The sequence below is a fragment of the Phyllopteryx taeniolatus genome, chromosome 2 (genome assembly GCF_024500385.1).
Source record: "Phyllopteryx taeniolatus isolate TA_2022b chromosome 2, UOR_Ptae_1.2, whole genome shotgun sequence".
Taxonomy (NCBI): domain Eukaryota; kingdom Metazoa; phylum Chordata; class Actinopteri; order Syngnathiformes; family Syngnathidae; genus Phyllopteryx; species Phyllopteryx taeniolatus.
Window position 1 is genome coordinate 12,742,445 of NC_084503.1, and position 26,776 is coordinate 12,769,220.

At 42.3% G+C, this 26,776-nt stretch overlaps 1 protein-coding gene across 3 annotated transcripts; it reads right to left on the reverse strand.

The window, feature by feature from the left end:
* Window positions 1-1,326: 1,326 nt before the first annotated feature.
* On the reverse strand, window positions 1,327-26,776 carry LOC133471601 (cytoplasmic polyadenylation element-binding protein 1-like). 3 transcript variants are annotated; one of them, XM_061761275.1, is made up of 12 exons: window positions 26,626-26,776; window positions 26,227-26,398; window positions 23,264-23,485; window positions 22,051-22,280; window positions 20,176-20,431; window positions 19,993-20,106; window positions 10,404-10,493; window positions 6,544-6,680; window positions 4,389-4,587; window positions 2,918-3,012; window positions 2,762-2,842; window positions 1,327-2,672 (listed from the first exon to the last, which is right to left on the reverse strand). In XM_061761275.1, exons 1-12 carry the CDS (start codon window positions 26,638-26,640, stop codon window positions 2,562-2,564), a joined length of 1,722 nt encoding a protein of 573 aa, XP_061617259.1. In that variant the 5' UTR covers window positions 26,641-26,776; the 3' UTR covers window positions 1,327-2,561. The 3 variants fall into 3 exon arrangements, with proteins under 3 accessions (XP_061617259.1, XP_061617250.1, XP_061617268.1); XM_061761266.1 differs by having other exon boundaries at window positions 10,389-10,493; XM_061761284.1 differs by lacking the exon at window positions 23,264-23,485 and having other exon boundaries at window positions 10,389-10,493.

Here is a 26,776-nt window from a genome sequence, read left to right on the forward strand (position 1 = left end):
AGCTCTGTCATCCAGGAGGGGCTCAGAGTACAGCTTCTGCTCCTCCACACTGAGAGGAGCCAGATGAGGTAGCTGGGGCATCTGATTAGGATGCCTCCTGGACACCTCCCTGGTGAAGTGTTCCGGGCACGTCCCAGCGGGAGGAGAGCCCGGAGACGACCCAGGACACGTTGGAGAGACTATGTCTCCCGGCTGACCTGGGAACACCTCGGGATCCCCCTGAAAGAGCTGGATGAAGTAGCTGGGGAACGGGAAGTCTGGACTTCCCTGCTAAAGCTACTCCCCCCGCGACCCGACCACTGATAAGTGGAAGAAAATGGATGGATGGACGTACAAATAGAGACTTCTTTCTCCCCATAAGTCTAAGGTTTGATTAGATGCATCACAACGTACAGTAAAACCATTCATGAGTTACAGTATGGCCTTTTTAAAACTTACAAATTATTTGCATGTTTTCCTTCCCTTATTGCTAAATTGCAAACTTCTCAAGTGGACTAAAATTTTGGCTCAATCAATCTCAGAGTGGGAGGGAGCAGGATTCAAAATCCACTCCAGTGTCACCCTTTAGCTAGAGAAGAGTGATTATTCAAATCGTTTTAATATTCTGTCAAGTCACAGTTTAAAAACCGCAAACTACCCCTTTTAAGGCAGAAAAACCATCCATCCATTTTCTGGACCGCTTATCCTCACTAGGGTCATGGGCATGGTTTTTTTTTTATTTGTGAGAATGTCTGGGGAGGGGGCAGATGAAGCCATTGTCAGATTAACAGTCCTGTTCATTACCAGCAAGCTGTTCAAAATAAAATGCATAAACACTAAACAGCAGCACTGAGATAAATTGACTAAAACCCAATTGCAAATAAAAAAAAAAAAAAAAAAAAAGTAATGGCAGCCAAGTCACAGTTACTCAAGTATTGTATGAGAACGTTGCATACCATGTATTAATGATTCACTCCAATATCAATCCAGTTAATCCCACCCAATTTTGTTTTTCCACACTAGTACAAATTTCCGTTTGACTTCTCATTTACTTAGACAGCAAATTGACATTGATTCGGCCACCATCTGCCTTTTCAAAACACCCCACCAAAATCTTATTTTAATCAAGTGAGAGTTCTGCAATAAAATCTTTAACTCCTCCATTGAAGCCATTTTTAAGGAACACTACAGTTTTAGTGATAACTAATATCTTTTTCATCCCAATCTCTAATTTAAAGCAAGCGGCAGATTTAAAATTAAGCGGTTTCATGTCTACGATAGCCGCAGTCAACTAAGGTGTGTTGTGAGATTAGCCATTTGTAGCCTTAAATAGTCCAGACAAAGCAGTTTAATGCTTAAACACCTTTATTGTGCCCATTCTGAACAAACTCCACAACTGTAGGCAGCAAACTTGGCAGATCACAATGAGGTAGACTTTGCAAACTGTAAAAAGCAGCTGGGCAAAAGAACTGAATAGCAAGGAACAGTCTTTGGCACATAGATTATGCAATCATGTCCAATCGCAACAGGAAGGCAAACTAGGTTTACAAAGTGTGTGTGTGCATGCGTTTGGAGAGTCTACTCAAGGTCTGGGTGGACTGTTTGATCAGCAAAGTGGAAGTTCTTACATTCATCAGGAAGCAAGCAACTCTTCTTAACATGGCTGCATCCTCCCAGCAATGTACTAATGTGATAACTGACTGCCACCGCTCCACAAGTGCAAATTAAAAAAGTGCAAACAAAAACATTCAGTCAAAATCCAGTTTGAAACAATGGACGACCAGTCGAAGCAGTATCCAGCACTACTGGAAGACATTTAACAACTGCAAAAAAGCAGGTTAGGTGGGACTTCCAAACTTTGCCCATCATGTTGAAATCTGGCAGGGCAAATTAAAACTGTCAGAAAAAAAAAAAATGGACAAGGATCAGGGAGGGGGGGAAATAAAAAGGTTTTCTCCAAAACGGCCACCAGGTAGAATTCTGTTCAAATTTTTAATGTCATTACTTAAAACCGTTGTGTCTACAAATTAGTAAAAAACTGCGTAAAAGTCTGAAATGCGACTGGTTAAATGAAGCCCAACATTCAACTCCCAAAGTAAGAAACACCAGTTGGCACACACTGGAAAAAATACCAACTGGGGGAAGGGGGAGGGAGGTGGGGAAAAACTAAAAATTTAAAGGCACTGTATGGCATTTGCCAATGAATGGCAATGAGACTTGCATGACTGCTCTTCCACTATGCAACATGTAAACCAAGAAAAAAAAAAGGGGGGGGACAGGGGACGGGACCAAAAAAAAAAAAAAAAAAAAAAAGGCATTTTCCTAGCTTCCTAACCTTCAGCTGACTCAAGTATCTGAGAAAACACTGGAAAAGTGAACAGTCCCTTGTCTCTCCCAACAAGGTCACGGTGCATAGTGCCAACTGTGAACAGCAAAAACAGCAAGTGCAAAAAGTGAACATTTCCTACAGTGATCTAACCCCAGTGCCTCGTGGAGTGCCCCGCCCCTCATGCTGACTGACATCCGACGTGCCCTCCTCCACTCTGCAGCGGGCCCCAAGCGGGAGGCTTGCTGGAGGACTCTTAGCTAGAGTCCCTGTTCTTCTGGTTGCGCATGAGGGGTCGGTGGTTGCTCAGTACGTCCATGGAATGTTGCCAGTGCCAGCACGAGCGGCAGTAGTACTTGAAGCATGCCTGGGTTACGCAGAAGACATTTAAATACAGGTACTAAGCTTCATAACAGCACAAAAGCAACAACGTTTTTATTTTGCCTGAGTGCTGACCTGGTCTCTGCAGAAGAAAGGCCCAGCTTGGCGAAGGCAAACTTGACACATTGAGTCTTCCAGGTAAGGGTCAATCTGGACCTGACGAGAATGAGGCAAAAAGGTTTGGATTTTACTTCTGCTACATTTTGACAACTGCAGACCCATTTGGGATACCTTCTTTGTAAACTTGGGGCTTTTGATCTCCACAAAGGCCGCGCACACCGCCTTCAGGTAACTTCGCTGATTGTTGAAAGTCACACGACCAGAGCCTACGCAGTACACAACGTCAACATTTTGACTTAAAATACAATTTGTCACTTTGCATTAAATCAACAAAAGTTGACTCCAAGGAAGTTTGATTACATTCACCATCAAACTGCATTAGGGCCGAATAAAAACATTATTTTATTTTTTTTTAAATCCCATAATAGCCATACTGGGAGTGAGAAGTGCAGACATGAGTTGTGAAAATGTCTACAACAGAGCAGCATGAAGAGGAGGCTACAGAAGCACGTGAGGTACAGATATGAGCTGCTGGTTTGCGCTTTACAGGCTGCAACACTTTTGCCAATTGCAATTCCTGTTAAATGCCCATGAACAGATGCAACTGATGCATGCTTGGACTGGCTTATGAGTCAAGCAGTGCATCCTTAAGGATGAACATTTCTTTACAGTGTAACTGCTGAGCTGTTTGACATTGTGAAGAAAAAAAAAAAATAATTTACACATTTGAGAAAAAAAGTTACAATCTAGTTTATTCTCCAACTCACGAAAATATTTACACTTTATCTCCATGTTGCAGAGTTAGCAGTTCATGTTAAGTCAAATCCAGACATTGATTTGAATGGGTATTGAGCTCTGCTCTTCTCTAACAGACATGCAGCTTCCAAGTTCAAGGCAATAGACTAGGCCACAGGTGTCAAACTCAAGGCCCGGAGGCCAAATCTGGCCCGCCAAGTCATTTCATGTGGCCTGTAAAAGCAAATCATCTGTGTCAACTTCCATGATTCTTACTCAAATGTTCATAAAATAAATGGCATCGTTGTGACATTGCAAGCATTTTCTGTTTACAGTAACTTGAACAATAGTTGAACAAACTTACCCTTGACTTCCGATTTCAAAACTAGATATCCAATTTGTTATATGTATGTAGTAATATGAGGTGACTAAATATTTATATGGTTTCACAGTCAACGGCCCTCTGAGGTAAACGGTGACTACACAATGTGGCCCGTGACAAAAATGAGTTTGACATCTGGACAAGGCCTTCGAAAGGCAAGCTTATATACACAAATGTGGAATAAATTAATAGATACAGAGGAAGCAGTATCAAGTACTTTGTCATGGCACTTTCAGTACTTCATTTTCTCATGTGTACGTTTAATATGTGAGCCTGATAAACCGCTGCAGCTTGTGTGATTCAAGTACAAAATGTTTGTTGGGTGCGGCTTAGATTTGACAGTACATTCACCTCCACAGACATGCATGTTTTGAGACCCAGTAAAAGGTCGTCAGAAACCATTGTTACCTTTAGGTACATGAGGGAACACAGACACCCTTGAAGGTTGTGGGATAGAGAATCTATACTAAGAAAAGCTGACAGGAAGTAGGAGCAAGGAAGAAAATCTGGCCTGTAGAGTCTTACCTATGGGATATTTGTGTTTGTCTGTGTCAATGCCTGCATACATGACTCCTCCAAACAGGTCATTCATAACGCTGGCCAGTGCTTCGGCATTGAGCATGCCATGCAGTGCGCCCACAAACACAGTCTTGCTGGGGTCCAAACGCTGAGCAGGGCAGCGCACATAGTTGCTGTCCGAAATGACCCAGGGAATAACCTGTACCTGGAGCCACACGAGAACACTTGGCAATCATTTGGATTTTTGAAGGCTACAAACCCTTTTACAGGAAACTACGATTTCCCAGTTTTCAAAAAGGGGCACAAATGGCAACATTAAAATCAGAGCTCTCGCTGGCCGTTCGCCACCTCTCCAATGGCTAACTGAAACCGGATGTAGCAAAGTGAATATTGCCCACATTGCCACACTGGTGAAGCAAAATTACATGCGTCAAAACTGAAAAGCCCTTCCTGATAAGGAAGTGAGGGCCCTCATTCTGCAGTGTGAACAGGGCTAGTGGTTTTGTTTTTTCCCACCGCTTCATAAAATGCTTCCATCCGCCGTCCAGCCACTGCTGGCTATAAAGCAGTCAGGCTCATGGGCTTTCCCGGCTACGGGGAGCAGCACATCAGGGAAGACAAGACCCAATGCCGCTTGGCGCCCAATTGAAGCATGCATATTTATTACTGCGACTTATGTTGATGTGTCGATGGTCAATGTGTCCTGCAACTCTCAGTTCTCGCAGCCAGCTAGCTTCCGTCAATGCACGAGCCACTAATCCCACTTTAGTTGTCATGCCGAGTGGGGACGGCAGCGATGGTTCGAAGCAGGCCCGTAGCTAGTCATTTGGGGACCCTTATGTAATTAAGATCACTTTGTCCTGGGTTTGAAAACGGTTTCAATTATTTGGCAGGTAAAGTTAGCCTATTAGTTACCAAAGATTTAGAATATTGTTTCTTCAATTAAAAAAAAATTAATTTGAGAGTTCCATCTAGTCCTGAAGATCCTTCTTGAGGAATAGCAAGTGAATCAATTCAACAGTTTACAATTTCAACCATTTTTATACTGCGTGATGAAGCGTCACTCACATCACCACTTTCTATACTCTGCTGACACTGACAGCAGTACTGCTGACAAGACCTTCATTATACAGTATTACATTTAAAAGGCATTAAGTTTGAATCAATAAGTCAATATTCTGTGAATTAGGTTTTTTCTTTTTTTTACAATTCAATAGTGAAATAGAGGTTTGTCGTTCATCAATTCAGCACTTGCCTACAAGAAAGAGTTATTTGTTGGCTGTATCCAATGTTGCATTGGTCATGTTATTTCTTGCATTTAGCAAATACTGAAGATAAACTCTCTCCCGAAACATCGCAAATGCAATATTTGTTTAAAATAAAAACTCTCAACCAAGGACTTTTTTTTTTTTCCCCCCCATATTCAGCCCTACTCCTGATTGATGACTAGGTAGTTTTAACTGGGCCCACTTCAGTAAAGCTTAGCTTCCCTCCCAGTGAGGAGGACTGGCTAAGTGTGGCTATAGGTTTAGCCACAAACACATGTGGCTAACTACACAAGTGTGGCTAAGAGATTTTCTATACTGTTTAGCCACATTGGTTAAGAGGTTTAATGACCCAGTACCAACCCTGTTAAATGCAACACACACCAGTCACAACATTAGGTACACTTACACAATCAGATTCAACGCAAAAGAGTAATCCCTTATCACAGGTGTTAAATTCCACACCACATGCGCAATTGGTGACATTCGACAAGTACCACCCACATTTTTTTTAATATACATTAAAGCTGTATGAAACTACCCAGACAATCTTCCCCACACTCTTATTAGCCTCTACAATACTCTTACAGTAATGCACAGTAGTACTGTACATTTAAGGCCTTGATTTTTTTCATTTGACTGTTTTAGGCTAGGAAGAGTTTTGACAAAAAAATTACAGCATATAAAATCCTGCAATATGGCAAATTATGCTCAATATGAAAAAAGTCTGCAATGCATTGAACCCGCAACAGAGCAAGGGAACACTGTACATGATAAAAATTCTGACGTCACAGTATTCATTTAGCAATGTTTGTTGTACTGCACCAAACTGGTAATTTGATATTTAGGTGACCCAATTCCTCTCCGACTAAAAATAAACTCAAGTTTGTACTCACATCCTTGCAACGCATTCGGCGACTGGACAATTTGAAGTAGTACTCCCTGCCATCCTCTGGGTGAAATGGGTCCTGAGAGCAGGCATGGAGCAAGGCCCGCACAGATTTCTCATTCTCAAAAACCAGGTAGACGTAGCCTACAAGGACAATAAACCTTTAGTGAGTCAATGCAAAAAGACTATTTGGAACTTGTAAAGTGCACATCACAAGGGCAACAGATTCAAGAAAATCAAAAGTTGGACTTCAAAAAATTACAAGTAGATTTTTTCTTCTCACAATCATAAAAATTGAAAACGATAGTGCCAAACGGCGCAGTGTGTCTATGCAAGTTCCTGCGTTGTAAAAGCACCCTGAATGCACCAATGTTGTAGAGTAGCATGTTATTCTGGTCTCCCTGAGTGTGCTTTATGCCGTTTGACACCCCAGTTGGAGTTTACTGTAAAACTAAATGCCCAACAACAACAAAAATACTCACACATTATACATTTAAATAGAAAACACTATTTTAGAAACAGCTTAGTGCCAACTCAATGGAAAACCCTTATATGTGCTAGCAAAAATGAGCAGAAGCATTCACCTTCAAATCAAAGTCAAAGAAAGTCTGGACACAACGCACTGCTCAGTCATTGGTTAAACTTGCACCATGTTAACGCACCTCCATTTCCCAATAGGCATGTGGTTGGCTTTGCCAGTTTGTAAGTGGATTTGTGTCCAAATGTTTGTTGTGTGGCTGAAGGCTTTTCCACTCATCCCCGAAGCAGCGTACAAATGCACGATTTCCTGAGAAACCCCAGCAAGACTACATTTTCTTAAAACTAAAAGGAAAACATTTTCAAAATGTAAGGCTAATTGTTTTTTTATGGTAGGTAGAAGCTAGTCGCTGTCAAATATTGCTGACATTCAATTGTTTTAAAAGTTAAAAATTGGCTCTTACAGGACATACTTCCATGTTGGCTCTGATGGGTCAGTTTACTCAAACAAAGCACAGCACATGAAAACTGTATAAAAGCATATATTAAATATAAAATTCCATATTGGGTTACCACAGTAGGTAATTAACAAGTGTAGGAATAACCTGACTGAATACAATCATAAGGCACATACTGGTACAATATAAGGTGGTAACATGATGCCCACACACATAGCCGATCAGATTAGGACTGCTTCAAATAAAAAAATCATGCAAATGCTATTGTAACATACAGGTTTAATTTATGGGGGGGAGAGAGATGTCTCCTGCGCCTTTTCAGAGGACTGTTTGTCCCCTGCAGTTTTTTTAACTGTCCAAAAACAATGCAACACTATAGATTATGGAGACCGACAAGCACTAACGCCACGTGGAAAACTCCACCCATAACAGCAGTGCATTGGTCTATAATGTAAATGAAACTAGGCTGGTGCATAGAAGCTTTAACACGCTGACATCAAATCAATTTGCCCCACCAAGCGTTCAATGTACTGTGTAATCAGTCTGGAGGAAGGAGAGAAACCATGTTTGAGCGCCGTACCGCCTCCTAATCCCTGAAATGTTCGTAACGCAGCTGCCAGCTCCTCTTAAGGTTCCCCAGTCCAGAGTCAGCTGTGACTAGAAAAACAGGTGGAATGGCAGCAACGAGTAGGAACAGGCAGTGACAGCTAGGGAGCGTCTGCAAGGGGGAAGCTGAAGAAATGCCAATTTGGAGTTCTAAGCAGCGAGTCCATGAACAGACACTGAAATGTCTGAAATACTGTATCTCGCTATGAGCTCTTTGTATTTAAGAGCATCTAGGCCAGCGCTTCTCGAACTTTTTACCTATCCCAATGCTACCTCAAGAAATACTTAGAATCCAAGTACCACCATAATGAACATTAAAATAGAGTTTCATAGTATGCCCAAGTGTCAATCAAAAACCAGGCACAGGTTTTATTCAAAATGTATTTAACATTTTTGTTAGCCACTGTTGACAACACTACACTTCAAGAAAATCAAAACCACACTTAGTGCTTCAATTAAATCCAAAATGTATTTTACCTAAATGTTTGAAAACAAACATTTCCAAATAATTAAATGCAAATGTATTTTACTTAGTTAAAACTGCACTTAAAAGCATTGTACTGGATGGAAATTGGGCATTTTGCAGAGCAATGGGCGGAGCGTGGGTGTAAAACTCTTAGTAAAAATATTTTTGCATTTCTGTGGCATAATAGTAAATTGCTGTGGAAGCAAAAAAATTTGCCACAAACAAAATGTACCTCTGAGGAGCTGTTGGCTGCCAGCAGCCGTGTGGGTGGTCACGACCCAGCACTCCTGGCGTCACTGATCTGTTTTTATTGCTTTTGTTGATCCTTATTTCTTTAGAGTGTGTAACTTGCTAGTGACCCAGCCATGTGGTTCGCAAGAACTCATCCACTTTATTATAACAAGTCGTAACACTGCTGCCGCTTCACCGCCCGCCATAACGTGGAGAGGTTCTGTCCGCCGTGCTGCAACTTAATCTCCCTACAACATTAATCGGCGGTGACATACAGCTGCGGTCTAGAGACAACACGAAAAGCATGATCGAGATTGGAAAAGAGGAAGACTAGCAGGAATACATGCAAAAAAATGTCTTCGCGTCCCCAAAGCGATACCCCTGCCCCCACTGCACATTGAGCCATTGGATATGTAGAAACGCTTTTGATGCTGCACAAACAGTATGTTGTACTTTATCACATTTATTAAACCCTAAAAAGAAATTAATAGTTGGAAGCGGGTTGCTTACAGGATCAGGACACAGGAGCGACCGTTTTAAAAGATGCTATCTGAACGACCGATGAGAGGCACAAACGTCTGTACGTATACCACTTGCGTACATTTTGGCCACAGGCTTCACTTTAACCATAGGTACATTATAAAAAAAAGTATGGTGAAAAACAGTTTACATTTGAATGGTTTAGGCGGAACCCAGAAATGTGTGTCTACATTAACAGCAGCCTAGGTTGCAACACCGCAGAGAACATATGTACGCTGGACATTGGACTAATGAAAGTTTCTCTCGCCGGTTTTAGTTGCCTTGCGGGTTTCAACAGCTCTATTACACTATGTTGGTGTATATTCACCCGCGAGGAGTTGAGAGGGGGAGACGGGGACAGGTGGACTCAGCACAGCTTATGGCATATCGAAGCGATTGACTTCTTTGCTGTATTGTTGAATTCCAGCATTAGGGCAGGCGCCAAAATCAGCGCTTGAACGCATGTATAAAAGGGGTTCCTACACATTTGAGATTTCAAAATTCCATATTTTTTTCACCAGACCCTAATTGCCAGACTCTTCAGTAAAAAGCTTGTTTTGTAGTCAAAATGGTTTTACCAAAACAATTTGCTTGTAACGCCAGAGTGCTAGACTACGAAGTCATTCTAATCCCATAACTTTCTAAGGGAAGGTAAACAGTTTTTATTATTACACTGGGTATATTTATATTGACTGTTGATGCAAGCTCTCAGGCTGGCAACACTGTACTCTGTCGGTCTTTCATAATCCCCCAGCCCTATGTGGGACAGATCCGTATTTGTATTAACAACCGTTTCTCCCCCCACCCCTCTCAGTTTTTTTATTGAATAGGGCCAAGTCACTGTCGATCATTTAATTAATTTCATTGAGTGACATCATCCAAACTGTTCAACAAACAGATTAGCTAGAACACCAGTGTAATATATAAACCCTAAATTAACTAGTCAGGAGATTGCTTTTGTCTTGCAGCAATCACTTGGCATCGAGGACTGCTCCACTTACTCAGCAACCCACCAGCATGCCAGTGTCCACCAACGTGCCACCCCAAAACCATTTAGGATTAAAAAAAAAAAAAAGCCTACCCGCTTGTCATTACCTTTGGCCACATTACCTTTGGGAGGACAGCGAGGGTGCTTGCCATCCTTACCAGGCCATTCCACAGTCAGAGGGCCATAGCCACTGAAGGTGTTGACGAGTCCAGCTGAAACGAGGAAAGTGAATTGAAGAATTCATTAACTCACTAGACCAGAAAAAATATGCAGGTGTCGTCTAGTTGATAAAGCCTTCAACAATATCATCCAATCCTACTCAAACTGGAACAAAGAATTTGGGGGTATAGCAGCGGACTGGTTAAAAGGTTGCCCAACAGGAAGGGTACAGTATATAAAACTAGGGCAACAGATAAACTGCATTGCTTGTGGTGTCCACATAGGGGTCTGTGCTGGGGCCACCACTGTTCAGTGTGTATATAAATTATATTTGATGTACAGTAATGCCTTTTTTATCATGGGGCCAGGTTCCGGACCACACCAGGTGAAATCTGCAGTAGCCGTTTGAAATTTAACCTACGCAGACTTATTCTCAAAATCCAAAGTATTCCACACTGGACTCGTCGTGGCCTGGGTTAATTTCCGCCACGATTAAATAACCTACAGGGTTCCTGTGGAAATTCAGCTACTGTGGGTTGAAGACTGGTGTAAAGTGGGTTCTTAGGCAGAAAGTGAAGCACAGAGCCTAGAACAGAAACTGAAGACTGAATGTTGGTACTATGACGGGAAAAGCTCAGGAGTTTGTTGACATTATTATTAGGAGAAAGATTTATATATTGTGTGGCTAGGAGAGCAGGTGAAAAGGCAGTAAGCCTAGAAGTTTAGGGGCAGGGTTAAAATTTTACCATGGTGTAGATGGGAAGAGAAATTGAGTAGGGTTTATTTTAAAGGAAGTTCTTACCCAAGAATATCCTGCAAGTGACAAGAGTGTCAGATAAGTGTTGAGGCTGAAAATTGAAATTGAGGGTGCAATGTATAATGTAAACTGGCTATGCCCCACAGATTGGATGTGACCTCGAGGTGAAAGAAATTCTGGAAGGAGCAAGACGAAGTAGTTCTGAACATCCCACAGAGACAGCTGTGACTGGTGCAGATTGTAATTGACTTCTTGAAGGAAACAGCGGTGATGAAGTGATGGGCAAGTTCGGCCTCAAGGAACAGAACCTTGAGGGATAGTTGGGAGACTGCAAAAACAATGGAAATAGCTGCAGTGAACACTTTCTTCCATAAGCAGGAGGAACGGTGACCTACAGGAGCAGAGGTAGAAGCACAGGTGGATTACATCTTGTGTAGATGTAATTTGAAGGAGGTTAGTGACTATAAAGGTAGTGGTAGGGGAGAGTGTGGCTCAACAGCATAGGATGGTGGTGGGCAGGAATAAGAATAAAAAGGCAGAGGAGAGAACCATGTGGTAGCAACTGAGAAAGGAAGAGTTTTTTGAGAAGGTGAGAGACTGTGGACAGGAGAAGCTTCCAGAAGACTGGACCACTACAGCCAAAGTGATCAGAGAGAGAGGCAGGAGAGTATTTTGTGCATCTTCTGGTAGGAAAGCAGAGAAGGACTGGAACTTCAATGTACAGGAAATCATACATGGAAAGATGTTAGCCAAGAAGTGAGACAGGACTGGAGACAAGAATACATGGAGATGCAATATAGGGTGAAGGTGGCAAAGGCCAAACAGCCATATGGCAACATGATGGACACCTAAAGAAGAAGAAAAATCTACAAAGGTTGGCCAGACACAGGGCTAGAGATGGGACAGATGTGCAGCAGGTTAGGGTAATTAAGGATAGACATGGAAAGGTGTTGATTGGTGCCAGTAGTGTGCTGATAGATGGAAATACTTTTGAGTTGATCAATGAGGAACAAGAGAAAAGAATAGAAAAGTGTGGTAGACCAGAAAGTAGCAATGATTAGTAAGGGGGTAGTTAGAAAGGCACTAAAGAGGCTGAAAAACAGAAAAGCAGTTGGTCCTGATGCTATACCTATGGAGGTATGGCAGAATCTAGGAGAGGTGGCTGTAGAGTTTTTGACCAGCTTGTTCAACTGAATTCTAGCAGGTGACACAATGGCTTAGGAATTGACAAAAAGTGGGCTGGTGCTAATTTTTAAGACCAGGAGTGAGGTGCAGAACTATAGAGGAATAAAGTTGAGCCACACAATGAAATTAGGGGAAAGAGTAGTGGAGGCTAGACACGGGACAGAAGTGAGTATTTGTGAGCACCAGTATGGTTTTAGTCCTAGAAAGAGTACCACAGATTATTTTCCTTGAGGTTGTTGCTGGGAAAGTAGAGGTCAGAAGGGGCTACATTGTGTCTTTGTAGATCTAGAAAAAGCCTAAAATATAGTACCCAGAGAGGAACTGTGGTACTGCATGCGGAAGTCTAGAGTGGTAGAGCAGTACACTGGAACCTCGGTAAAACTGACCCTGATTTAACGGATAGACCATTGGGACTGCTGAACAATGTGTCCAAAACAGTTGCCATTTGCCACTTTAACTGCCACTGAAGTCTGTTAGTTCCAGAATTGGCCGTTGTTTGGTGGCGCAATGCAGGCAGAAAAATGTGAGAGGACATACTTATTTCAGGGTCAGTTATACAGTAAAACTACAACTGCGATCTTGCGAGGGAACACTCAATCTCTAAAACTGACTCTTTGCAGATAAATATATGCTACAGTAATGATAATGAGTTGGTAAATACTATGAGTAATGAAGTAGGGGTGCAACTAACAATTACTTTAATAGATTTTTTTCAATTAATCAAAAATAATTTTTATTTCCATCCTTTATTCAAAAAGGACATTTCAAATTGGAGTTTGCATGTCCTCCCTGTGCCTGCGTGGGTTTTCTCCGGGCACTGCGGTTTCCTCCCACATCCCAAAAAACATGCATCGTAGGTTGATTGAAGACTATATTGCCCTTAGGTGTGAATGGGAGTGTGAATGGTTTGTTTCCATGTGCCCTGTGATTGGCTGGCAACCAGTTCAAGGCCCATAACCCTAGTGAGCATAACCGGAACGGAAGATAGATGAAATTTCCAACAGTCGTGTATTCCTTTCATAGCGCGGCTCGGTTGAGCAGCCTCCAGTCATTCAAGGGTTATTTTTTTGTGGTCTAATCAGAAATTAAATTCTGTGTGTTGCCAAATGAACGCAATCTATGGGCCTTCAGACTCAAGATTGCTGGTAGATGACAAATGCACAATAGAAATGTCTAATGTGAAGCAATCAGATTTAAATTTGAATAAAGAGCAGTATCTAGTGGGCCCCCAGTGATATCGGAATTTTTGCATTCTGACTGGTTTAAAGCTACTCGACCGGAACTTTTCAAGACAAACTGCACATTGTGACAATAAGTCAGACAATGCTTGTAGCTGGTGGGCATGTTTCAACCAAGTAAAGGATTTAGTCGCCACTTCAACAACCATGTATAGCTGGCTCAACCGGACCTAACACACAGCAAGCAAAAGAGGATGGCATTTGTCTACAAATAATACGCATCTCTGGTAAGTACGATGAATTGAACATTCGGTTTTTGTCACAGATTACGAAATGCTGTAGTGTAGAGATTTGGTGTCAGAACCCAAGTAGCACTTTTGCCTGCTAAAACAGCACATTTGACTTTAGTAATCAGTTTAAAAATGGATCGGTAGGAACTGAGACCGTGTCAGGCTGATAAGAGGTCATGATTTGGCTGCTGAGTGAAGGCCCACGTCAGATATGCACCGCACGCCACTGGTATGTTACCAAATCCAGAAAAACTGCCACCATTTTCTCATGCCGGATTTCAGGCTTGTGAATTTAGTTGGTCAACCAAAAATATTTTCCTCATTGTTTCTCCTCATTTACTTATTTTCAGATTATGTTGTCGGGAAATCCCTTTTCAATTTGGTTGAGATTTTCTGTGGTTCTAACAAAGATGAAAATGTTCTTTGATTTCAGTGTTGGGGGAGAGAAGAAAAAACTACAGTGACAGAAAACTACATGTGGTGACTCACTATTCTTGCTTTCTGTGAAGTTAGACGCAAATCTGACTGCACTTGCTCTCAAATTGGCATGCTAAATGAGATGGCTGGAGCGGATGCCGCCACAGAGACGAAATAAACAGCACTACAATAGTGTATACATTACAAAATGGTTTGATGAGTAGCTAAAGTGTCAGCAGATGATTGCAGATAATTCTAAGGCTACTTTCTAACGCAAATGCCCTCTGAAAGATTCTCCTTTGCCGCCCCCCAGCCAACCAGATTTTTAAAAAATCTGAAGCAAACAAGCATAGCGGCAACAGGCTAAAAGACTAACAAGACAGTTAAAAAAAATAAAAATATAAAAATTCGAGTTTATTAAAACAAATTGTTTTATCTACTCAGGAGATTTATCACTATTCCATACAACCTATTTTCATACATTTTTCAGCTAATTCAAGTACCTCTTGTTTTGGCTTCGCAAACCCCTAAAATGTCAAGTTGTGCAATTAAAACTGGGGAAAGAGACCTCTTGGACTCATGTCTGCTCAGAGTCAAACACTATTTGCTTCTGGAAAACAGAAATTAATTACTGTTATTCAGTACGCTCTGGACAAATTTCTGAATTAAACTAGGATTAAAATGGTAACTGGACTGCACTCATACAGTGCTTCATCTACACTGTGCCCACAGTGTAGATGTAGATGCCCAAAGCACTTTACAAAGCCTCACATTCACCCACTGACAGATTCATACACCAGAGCACCCAGGGACAGCACAAACTGGTAAGTTATGGCCCTAATAACTGCAAATTAAGATCAGTTGTCATTAAAGGTCCCAATATTTTACCAAACATACTTTTTTTTCTAATATTTGGGATGTTTTAATGGCTTGCTGGTGCCTCAGTGAACATGAAATATGAATTAAAATAGTCCACGCATTCCTGAGTTCCAGATGTATTTTTGCCCAAAGGCCTGAAATCAGGTAATGAATTTCAAGCTCATCTACATCACTAGCGAAGATCTCCGCCTACCTCTCTATTCTCGAGCCAGCACTGTCAACATAACATGTCCTCACAAGTGGGTGTTCTACACTGAGGCAACCAATCAGAGGAAAGGGGGTAGTCATAGCCAAATATAGACAAAGCAGATACAAAACTGGGTCAAACAAAAGTATCGGTCACAGGGGCACTTTTCTGGACATGACAAAAATCAAGGTGTTTTTTGAGTCAATGTTCAAGAGGCACTCTATGGACATCTTTTCCTTTCGGCTTGTCCCTTTAGGGGTCACCACATCGAGTCATCCTTTTCCATGTAAGCCTATCTCCTGCATCCTCCTCTCGAACACCAACTGCCCTCATGTCTTCCCTCACGACATCCATCAACCTCTTTGATCTTCCTCTACCTCTTGCCTGGCAGCTCCATCCTCATCATCCTTTACCAATATACTCACTATTTCTCCTCTGGATGTGTCCAAACCATCGAAGTCTGTTCTCTAACTTTGTCTCCAAAACATCGAACCTCAGCTGTCCCTCTGATGAGCTCATTTCTAATTTTATCCAACCTGGTCACTCCGAGAGTGAACCTCAACATCTTCATTTCCGCCACCTCCAGCTCTGCTTCCTATTGTCTCTTCAGTGCCACTGTCTCTAATCCGTACATCAAGGGTGGCATCACCACTGTTGTATAAACTTTGCCCTTTATCCTAGGAGAAAGACTGTCACATAACATACCTGACTCCTTCCTCCACCTGTTCCAACCTGCTTGGACTTCACTTCACTTCCTGACCACACTCACCATTGCTCTGGACGGTTGACCAAGTATTTAAAGTCCTCCACCCTTGCCATCTCGTCTCCCTGTAGCCTCACTCTTCCCCCAACTCCCCTCTCATTCATGCACATATATCCTGTCTTACTTCGGCTAATCTTCATTCCTCTGCTTTCCAGTGCATGCCTCCATCTTTCTAACAGTTCCTCCACATGCTCTCTGCTTTCACTTCAGATCACAATGTCATTTGCAAACATCATGGTCCACGGGGATTCCAGTCTAACCTCATCTGTCAGCCTATCCATCACCACTGCAAACAGGAAGGGCCTCAGGGCTGATCCCTGATGCAGTCCCACCTCCACCTTAAATTTGTCTGTCACACCTACAGCACACCTCACCGCTGTTCTGCTGCCCTTGTACATGTCCTGTATTATTCTAACATACTTCTCTGCCACTCCAGACCTCCGCATGCAGTACCACAGTTTCTCTCTCAGTACTCTGTCATAGGCTTTATCTAGATCAACAAAGACTGTCGCTCCTTCTGACCTTCTCTGTACTTTTCCATCAACATCCTAAAGGCAAATAATGCATCTGTGGTACTCTTTCTAGGCATGAAACCATACTGTTGCTCGCAAATACTCCTGTCCTGAGTCTAGCGTCCACTACTCTTTCCCATAACTTCATTGTGTGGCTCATCAACTTTATTCCTCTATAGTTCCCACAGTTCTGCACATCACCCTTGTTCTTAAAAATGGGCACCAGCACAGTTTTCCTCCATTGCTCAGGCATCTTCTCACACGCTAGAATTCTATTGAACAAGCTGGTCAAAAACTCCACAGCCACCTCTCCTAGATGCTTCCATACCTCCACAGGAATGTCATCAGGACCAACTGCCTTTCCATTTTTCATCCTCTTTAATGCCTTTTTAACTTGCCCCTTACTAATCATTGCCACTTCCTGGTCCACCACACTTGCCTCTTCTACTCTCCCTTCTCTCTCATTTTCCTCATTCATCAACTCTTCGAAGTATTCTTTCCATCTAGCTAGCACACTGCTGGCACCAGTCAACATATTTCCATCTCTATCCTTAATCACCCTAACCTGCTGCACATCCTTCCCACCCTCTAGCCCTCTGTCTGGCCAGCCTGTATAGATCCTTTTCTCCTTCTTTAGTGTCCAACCTGCCATACATGTCATCATATGCCTCTTGTTTGGCCTTTACCTTTACCACCTCTACCTTTGCCCTGTGTCACATCTCAATGTATTCCTTTCACCACGCCTTGGTCTTCTCAGTGTCCCACTTCTTAGCTAACATTTTTCCTTGTATATTTCCTGTACTGTGGGGTTCCACCACCAAGTCTCCTTCTCTCCTTTCCTGCCAGAAGATACATCAAGTACTCTCCTGCCTGCCTCTCTGATCACCCTGGCTGCAGTGGTCCAGTCTTCTGGAAGCTCCTCCTGTCCACCGAGAGCCTGTCTCACCTCTTCCCGAAAAGCTGCACAACACTCATCCTGTCTCAGCTTCCACCACATGGTTCTCTGCTCTGCCTTTGTCTTCCTAATTTTCCTCCCCACCACCAGAGTCATCTTACACACCACCATCCTATGCTGTCTAGCCACACTCACCCCTATCACTATCTTACAGTCGGTAACCTCCTTCAGATTACATCGTCTGCACAAAATGTAATCCACCTGCGTGCATCTACTTCCGCTCTTGTAGGTCACCCTATGTTCATGCCTCTTCTGGAAAAAAGTGTTCACTACAGCCATTTGCATCCTTGTTGCAGTCTACCACCATCTGTCCCTCCAAGTTCCTTTCCTGGATGCCGTACTTACCCATCACTTCTTCATCACCCCTATTTCCTTCACCAACATGTCCATTACAATCTGCACCAATTGCGACTCTCTCTGTCTGGGAAGCTAAGAACTACTTAGTCTAGCTCCTTCCAGAATTTCTCTTTCACCTCTGTCACATCCTACCTGTGGGGCTTAGCCACTAATCACATTACACAAACCATGCTCAATTTGAAGTTTCAGCCTCATCACGCGATCTAATACTCTTTTCACCTCCAAGACATTCTTCGCCAACTTCTTTTAAAATAACCCCGACTCCATTTCTCTTCCCATCTACATCATGGTAAAATAATTTAAACCTTGCCCCTAAACTTCTAGCCTTACTGGCTTTCCACCTGATCTCCTGATCACACAATATATCAACCTTACTCCTAATCATGTCAACCAACTCCCGAGATTTTCCTGTGATAGTCCCAACATTCAAAGTCCCCACATTCAGTTCTAGGCTGTGCTTTCCTCTTCTCTTTCTGCCGAAGAACCCGCTTTCCACCTCTTCTTCAACCCACAGTAGCTGAATTTCCAACGGCGCCCTGCAGGTTGACTGCGCCGGTGGACATCTCAATAGCCAAACTATGGGCGCTTTAAAGTGAACCCAAACTGACGCTGCCAATACCAGCCACTTAAGGTTTAAACAAATCTGACGAAGTCCTCCTCGCCAGTAGTTGGCACCGTACTACAGTGAATTGTGTGTCAGAAAGAGGGGAGAGAAGAAAAAAAAAAAAGTCCAACATTATCTGTCAATGTGTTAATTTAAATTTTATGTATTAAATGTACTAGTGGTATCGGTACTCAAGTTTGAATACTCTTATTAGTCTGAAAAAAGTGGTATCGAACATCCTATTCAGGCAAAATGATCTGTAAACCTACTTTTCAGCCATTATGTCTTAAAATGTAATTTTTGTCTTTATTTCATAGATATTGATAGAGCTTCCCAACACTTCAAATTTCATCAAGATATCTCATTAAAGCTACAGACATTTTTCTAATTTAAATTTACTTCTGGGCAGAACATTTTGGCAAATTTTGACAATCCTAAATCCTTACCAGATTCCTAAACTAGGGCTCATTTTATTCATGGATCACTATCCAATGATATCGTTCATTTTCATAAAGGTATTTTGAAAATTTTCATAACATACCTATTCATTGTGTTCCTCAAGCATCCACCTTTGCCTACTTGAACTGCTTATTGACACTCCAGTTGAAGTTCACTAAAACTAACCACAACAAAAATTACGCATATTTTAAGACAAGATACAGTACTGCTTTAATACAGCACCATCTTAAAGCTCGTACTTGATACAAAACCCTATTGACAGGTTAGAAAGAAAAAAAAAATAGCATCTGTTTCCTGAGTGCCCCATAAAGTTAATTCTCTTAAATTTGGGTACCTTCATTTTTTTTAGTTCATGCATTATTGTTAGGCGAGCAGTCCGGTTCATGTGATTTCTGCATGGATAGTAAAAGTTGCTGGAGGAGCAAAGCTTTTGATGCAGTTGGAAGATTGTGTGTACAAGATTTAAATAAATTTGTTCGGCGGTGTGTTTTAATGACAAGTGAGTAGTGACAAAAGTACACATGTACAAGCGCCCTGGTGACAATAGCCAGTACAACAGTAGTGTGTTGAGTGTTTGCACAACGTTAAGTAGTGAAAGATGCCGTGCAGCATCGCTGCTAAATTAGCGCCCGAACAAATTATAATAAAAATGCTGTCACATGATGACCCCTTAATGTTTCTGCCTGCCCTCGAGTATTTATTCCTAGGACCGGCCGTGATGGAAACAAGTTGTGCCTATCATTCACGAGGATGATTTCTCGAACATCAATAATCTGTTCATCCAGTCGAAGTTGCTAAAATTCACTCAAGTGATTCCATTTAACAAATGATTACTAATTAACTTGCATTTCATAAGAGAGCTCGTATAAATTGAGGTTATGGAGACTTCACACTACCCAAAAAGGTTGGTGTGTCTGTATGCAGAGTGAAACTCTGGAACAGTCTTAATAGCCCTTGTAATCTTTAACAGAATTTAACTACAGTTCATGCATCCAAACAAGAGCCTTACCTTCAGTGATATCCCAGGGTACACCACCAAGAAAGACCTTGCAGGAGTAAAGCGGATCCTTGTTGTTTCTGGGGGGCAGCTGACCGCTCCAAGTGAAGGTTGCTTCATTCACAGCTTAAGAGCAAAGACACCGAAGGTTTGTTGCAGGTTATAGTTTCCAGCATCTGTTTTTGGTGCACTTACCTGCAGCCTGTCTATGCAGACGTGCCTCCCTCTCAATGCTAAATGCTTCATCCGACTGGTCCAGCATGTCTGCAGCAGGCCACAGGGAGCCAGTGCGCCAGCGGCGAGGAAGCACAGAGGAGGCCGGGCTGGCGCTAGATGGCGGGGTGAGAGGAGAGCTGGTGTCTTGGGGGTCCAGACGGGACCCCAGTCGCAGCAGGTCCTTTTGCATGTTTGATGCAAGGTAAGGCAGGGGAGGTGAAATCCGCAGAGTGGACTGGAAAAAGAGGGATCAGTTAAGTAATTCTTTCAAAAGTAGTACTGTAATTTCTCATGTATAATGCACCCCCCCCCAAAAAAAATTGTCAAAAAGTGCGCATTATACATCGGTATAGGGGGGAAGGGGAAAAAATAAAATTTATGCCACCGTCTCGGGGTTATGAAAAAGCTGTACACTTCCAGTCCAATATGCCACCGCCACCTAGGTTATGAGAAAGGTGTACACTTTTCTAAAATGCCACCACCACCTAGATGTTATGAAAAAGGTGTAGCCTACACTTTCATTCCAATATGACAGGGGTACATGTGACTAAATATGTACAATTGTGCTCACGTTTTACACACCCCGGCAGAATTTGTGATTTATTTTTATTTTTTTTATATACAACCATTAATTTCTTTATGGGTTTGTTTAATGATAATCATTTTCTGAAATGCTTGACAGTTTAATTTGAAACCCATTAATAAAATTAATCGCCTGGCCCTTCATCTTTTCTTTAAAATTGTATCCATCTTACAAATTCTGCCTGGATAATCAAACATGAGCACGACTGTTTTCTCATTTACTAAATAAAAGTAGGGCTGTGAATTTCAAAATAAGAGCAAGTAAATAAAGCATTACGTGTTAAAATAAAGGGGTTAAGTTCAGGATAATTCTTTGAAAAAACCCAAACAAAATACAGATAATACTTCATGTTTTGATCATGTGGGTAGAAGCAAAATCATGCATTGTAAAAATTCATAAATGGGAATAAGGGTTTTCCAAAATTTTGGTCAACACTGGGGGTGCGTATTATACATGAGAAATTACGGTATACCAAATACATCTTGCTGCATTTTGTTTCAATCAGTGAAAGCTTTTCTACATTACAAAGCTTAATGGAAGCGCTGCTTCATTATGAAATGGGTGTGACCCAAGTGCCTCTAAGGCCCAGTACACGTAAAGACAATCGGCCTGTTTTTGTGCCGATTTTGCCCCTTCCCAAGCAAGCATGTCAAACGTCTTAGATTAGGTCTGGTGTGTGTTAAGCGTGGATTGATCCCGATTTTACAGTCTAAAACAGGTTGGGGTCAACAAGCTTAATGTCTTAATATTTACAACCAAAAAAGTCTGTGTGGGGAGAGCCAACTTCTCCCAAGTCATGATGCTGAGAATTAACACTTGCAACAGATAAGCATCCCAACTCAACAGGAAATGACTGCAAATAAAAACAAGAATATCTTAACCAATGTTATTTTATTATTTTTTTTTATATAAAAGTGGGTACCCCAGATGGCAAAAAGTATTTTCCAAAGAAAGTAATTTTTTGGACAATGCCATTTTACAGGGCTCCGGCAACATTCGGGAAATACTGGCGCAAAGCCATAAGTGTTTCTTCTGTTTTGTGAGTTCACGCAAGGTCGAGATCGCCGGTGGAACAAAACCTGTGTGTATGGTGTTGTGCGTTTATATCAGAGCACACCATGCAGTATATGACCAAAACTGTTAAATGCCAGAATTTTTTTCTCTTTATATGTGGTGTTTGTCACAGAGAAAAAAAAAACATCCTAAAATTTGAAAAGTCCATGTATGTACCAGCCCTAACCGGTTAACAGAATAAGTGTGGCTCCACATACCAACATATCACAGAGATGTTCAGAACCAGAGCTGAAGCCACTCAGCTCAGAGTCTTCAGGGCTGCTAGAACGAGACTCCAAAAAGGAGCTGGAGTCCAAACGGTTAGCCATGCGAGCCATGGCAGGGAACTTCTCCAGGAAGTCAGCAGTCATACTCATGGACTCTCTGGGTAGGTAGGCTGGTGGCTTTCCAAGGATGCCACTAAAGGGACTGTTCAGGATGCCCAGCACTGGAGAAATGCATACAGAAGACAATTGACAATTGCACAGGAACAGGGATGTCTGAAGTTTGGTGATGGGAGGCATCCTTTTCGAAGACATGTCTGGAAACAGGAGCGGCAAACTCAATCGAAATAGATTTCTAACAGACACCAGCAAAAACAAATCATGTCGACGGCATCACATTGACTCAAGTGTGGCATGCTGCAATCATTTATGAGCACGGACATGAGCAACCCATTCCTTGTGCTACCAACATTTGTCAAAGCAAACCGTTTAGAACAGTTTTTAAATAAAAGGTTCATTAATTTCCCCATCAAGAAAACTAAAGCTACCAGTAATTAAAGTTTACATTTAAAGCAACTAGTTTTAAAACTGAATCACCTTAAATATTCTGCATGGGCACCACATTTTAAAGAATTAGTAACACCTTCATATCACAGCCATGTTGCCAACATTGAGGTTCTGAGAGCAGTGGGGCACATATTCCGCTGCAGGCCGTATTCAAAGCTCTGTCCCACTTTGTTGTCAACCCAGTTTAAACCTCTATATGAGTTATGTTGGGACAAGCACTGATGCCATTTCAGCACTACAAACTGGTTGGAACAAATGGGTCAATTGCACTGGCAAGTCATTTGGAGACATGTTCAGTTCCCTGGTTCACACCACTGATTTATGCAATTCAGAAAATACAGAACGTGCATAGTCTATAGGTAATCAAATTAAGTTGTAAAGATTACAGGTAGCCTATTACATTTTGCAGGAAATGAGGCTTTACTGAACAGTTGTGGACAGATTAAGCAAAGCAGAAGTGCCACATCATCCTCTATGATGCTACGGCTTGTGGCGACACGCTGCTCTTACCATCACGCTTCAGAAAATGTTAAGTGCGACAACAATTGATCCACCTATTCCTGCATCTACAATGTCAGGATTTGCTGGGACTGCCCATTTCTCAACTGTAACCGGTAAACAAAACTTTTACAGTACTTACTTGAGGGTGAGCTAGTCTGACCCTGGGAGGGAGAAGAGAGTGACTCTGTCTCCTGGCTGCTCCAAGGTCTATCCCAGCCAGACAAACTGAGAGACTGGAGGCCCAGACCCAGGTCTGCCACATTCTGTGGAACCCGGGATGACTGCATCTCCTGGGAGCCAGGCATGCCACCACAGTTTGCGAAGAGCATCCTCCTGCTGCCCACTGCAGCCCGGTCCGACTCTTTTCAGGTCAGAGGAAGAGAAGGAGCGCGTTAGACAGCCACGAGAACCCCCTCACAGCCACAGCAGAGAGCACAGTCCATTTTCAGCCCTACCCTGGATGACGGGGGAGCTAACCTGCTGCCTCTGCACCCCGTGTGTGTGCCATGCATCTCCATCTGCATGGCTGACCCACCTAGCAGCATGTGACATAGCTGCTGATGCACTCACACTCTCCTAATAATGACATCAGCTTCCCTCACCTCCCTGCTTCCTAAAAAAAAAAAAAGCCTGTCTGAGCTATGGACTAGTTGGTACCCCTCTCTGATGGTGTGGGAGGTATTAGGCAGCAGAAGACCACAGACGTTGCTGCAGCTGCCGCTTACTCTCTCGAGCCCATTTTCTGAGCCAGTTGACCGAGGCAGCGAGGGAGGGGGAGGCAGCTAGAGCACGCAGGCATCATGACTCAGCAAGCTTTAAAAGTATTCAGACTTGAAGCCTGCTCAAAAACCATAAGTTCCAAGTTAGACAATTATTTGCACACTCCTATTTTGTCTTTTCACAGGAAAGAAAGAAAAAAAAAAACAGAACAACAGTCTCGCTGCAAGGAAGCAGCTGACTGATCAGATTGTAAAAAGCAGAGCAATGTGCACCAGCTACTCCCTTCTCTGTCAGTTTCTCTCTCTCTCTCCCTCCCTGCCTCCCCCTGGAGAGAGTCCAAACACCAGCTACAGGCCTGATTCAGCAACTGCCAAGCTGGGCTTTGGCACCAGAGTCACCATTTACTTTTTAACAACTACTAGTTTGATGAAGCTTAAATTAAACAAAGCAAACTTATTAAAACTGGTCTTGAATGTAAATTGTTCATTGAAAATTATACACACCAGGAGGAGACAGAAATTGAATAAAACTTGGCAACTCTCACATTTGGTGATACCCCAAAAAGTGCTGCAATGCTGTAAACCTGTGATGCAGCATGAATCAGCTACTGGCAATCATGCCAAGTAATAACATGGCAACCGTTAACAGATGTGAATAGCTTTAATTTAAAATACATGGCTCTATCATGACATGCAATTGTGACTTACACCAAAAAGTAGTGATAGGCAAATGATAGAGGCTTTGGAGCTTGTGTCACTCTTCCTGAAGCGAAGTGATTCGAAACACTGTCGGAGCTTGTATCAAAACACCAGTGTCACGTGACCAATGCGCTGTTTCGCTTCATTCCTTCAAAATGTTTCAAAGCTTTTCATTGGCTTATGGCATTTCTACGCATTCTGAGCCAATGACAGCTTGACAGGTGTGACAGATTTTAGTGGTTTGGCGCCATACTAGCTATATAAGCTGCATCATTATGCTTCAAAACGGGGTTGTGAGGAGATGGATTTGGAGAGAGAGTCTTTTGGCAAGTCAACCATACAAGTCTCCAAATGACAAACAATTACCTTTAAAGGTTTTCCTTAAAAACACTATTACACACACGCACACAATCATTTGCCAAGTAGGAAGGATCTCTAATCCTGTTAGGGACTTTTAGTACAGTTTTTAAATAAAGCTCAAAGCATTAAATAAACCCTTAACCAACATTTAATAATTTGCATTTATTCTTTGGGTTAATCTGGAATGCGTTTTAGAGTATCGGGGAGAGCATCTGCATATTTTATTGGTATGAATGAACAAAACACTTGAATGACCATACAGACCTTTCTAAACTTTTATTGCTGTCATGGGAAACAGTGCCAGTGCTTCAGTCGTGCTCTTTCGAGGTTGCTATGGCTTCAGTTGTCCACCAGATGTCACCAGCACTGAAGCTTTGACTCTTTTTCAGCACAATTGTTAGGGAAAGCCTCAGTGCTTCATGAGGCTTCACTTGCCCACCACTACCAAAGACATTTCCACTAGTAACCTGTGCCGTTAACAGCTATCAGTTCTAATGCATGCCATCAACACAATCTATAGCAGTTTCCCACTTTGAGCCAAGGAACCTATTTTACATAAACTCTCTGCACACCAAAATAAATGTCACAGAGGAAAAAAAAAAAAAGTATTAAGACTGACAATGTCATCTCAACTCACTCACATATATGCACTTAGTGAAATTTGGGCCAGTTTAATTGGGCACAAGCTGATATACTCACAGGAAGCCATGACTTATTCCGTTGTATAAATGGCAACAGATTGATACACAGGTTTATTGTATCTTCTGCCATTCAATTGAGGAATTAATTGTTCTGCCAGTCACTCACAACGTCATTAGCAGCAAGCAAAGGAATTTTAATTAAATTTGAGATGAGCGAAATTGGGTAATTTCCCACAGCGCCTGTTCTCTTACCACACACTGGTTATTATCACTGAGCTAGCTATGCAATAAAATAGCTACTGCACCGTATACACAGCAACATAATTTTGTTCCATTTTCTATACACTTATATAGTGACTTGAGAGAAATTTTTATTTTTTTTTTATGTTCAAGACAAGAGCATTGATGATAAAAATCATTGAACCTTCAAATAAGTGTGCAACTGTGCGTGTACTTTTTGATTTGGAAGATACTAATTTACATGCATCAGTCATAGTGAATAAGACGTGGGTAAAAATCTCCAGAGTGGGACCAATTCACAAGTGTAAAATATTTATTTAGCAAACGTTTCAGGCCTACAGAGTAAAGCCTCGAGCGGTATTGACCATCAAATAGCCGCACTATTAGCCATTGCAGTTGAAGAAGAGGACTTGTGTCGTTGTACGTGTAAGAAAAGCCTTTACCACACAGCAAGTCCGCCTTGCCCTTGGTGTTGTTGGGAGTGGTGCACACGCCGGTCAGATCCAGAGCGTTGCCCAGCATGGTGTTTATCCTGCGGAAGATGTCAGCGTTGCTACACGTCGACAAGGCCGGCGAGTCAGAGTCCGGGCTGTCGGGCCTACGGGGGTCGTTTCTCTGTACCCAACAAAAGTCGTACTTTCATACATGTCGAAGTTCAATACGAGCACACGCTCGGCAGAGTCACAGACGCCGCTTTGGGACATTATTAGAACACTCACGGACACTTTAAACCAGACGCATAAATGACAAAGGTTTCGGTGACAGCAAGGCTCACCATTACGTTATTAAGACATTGGGGGGAACACGTCGAATTGACCAGTTTCATGAAATTTGACACTCACCAGAGAAAATGCCATTGTGTGGACGGAGCTACACCAAAAGAATCACAAAGAACGACAGTTGCCCATAAAGGCTCATTTATGAAGAGGGCTACCTGCTAATTAGAGTCAATGTGGTGAACGTGCGCAACGAGCTAATGACTGACCTTTAAGG

Excerpts from the sequence above, each read along its gene's own strand:
- LOC133471601 (XM_061761266.1), bottom strand. Across the intron at positions 20,107-20,175 it reads TCTGCATAGACAGGCTGCAG|CTGTGAATGAAGCAACCTTC; the intron begins GTAAGTGCACCA and ends TTTGCTCTTAAG. Across the intron at positions 10,494-19,992 it reads ACCCTGGGATATCACTGAAG|CTGGACTCGTCAACACCTTC; the intron begins GTAAGGCTCTTG and ends TCCTCGTTTCAG.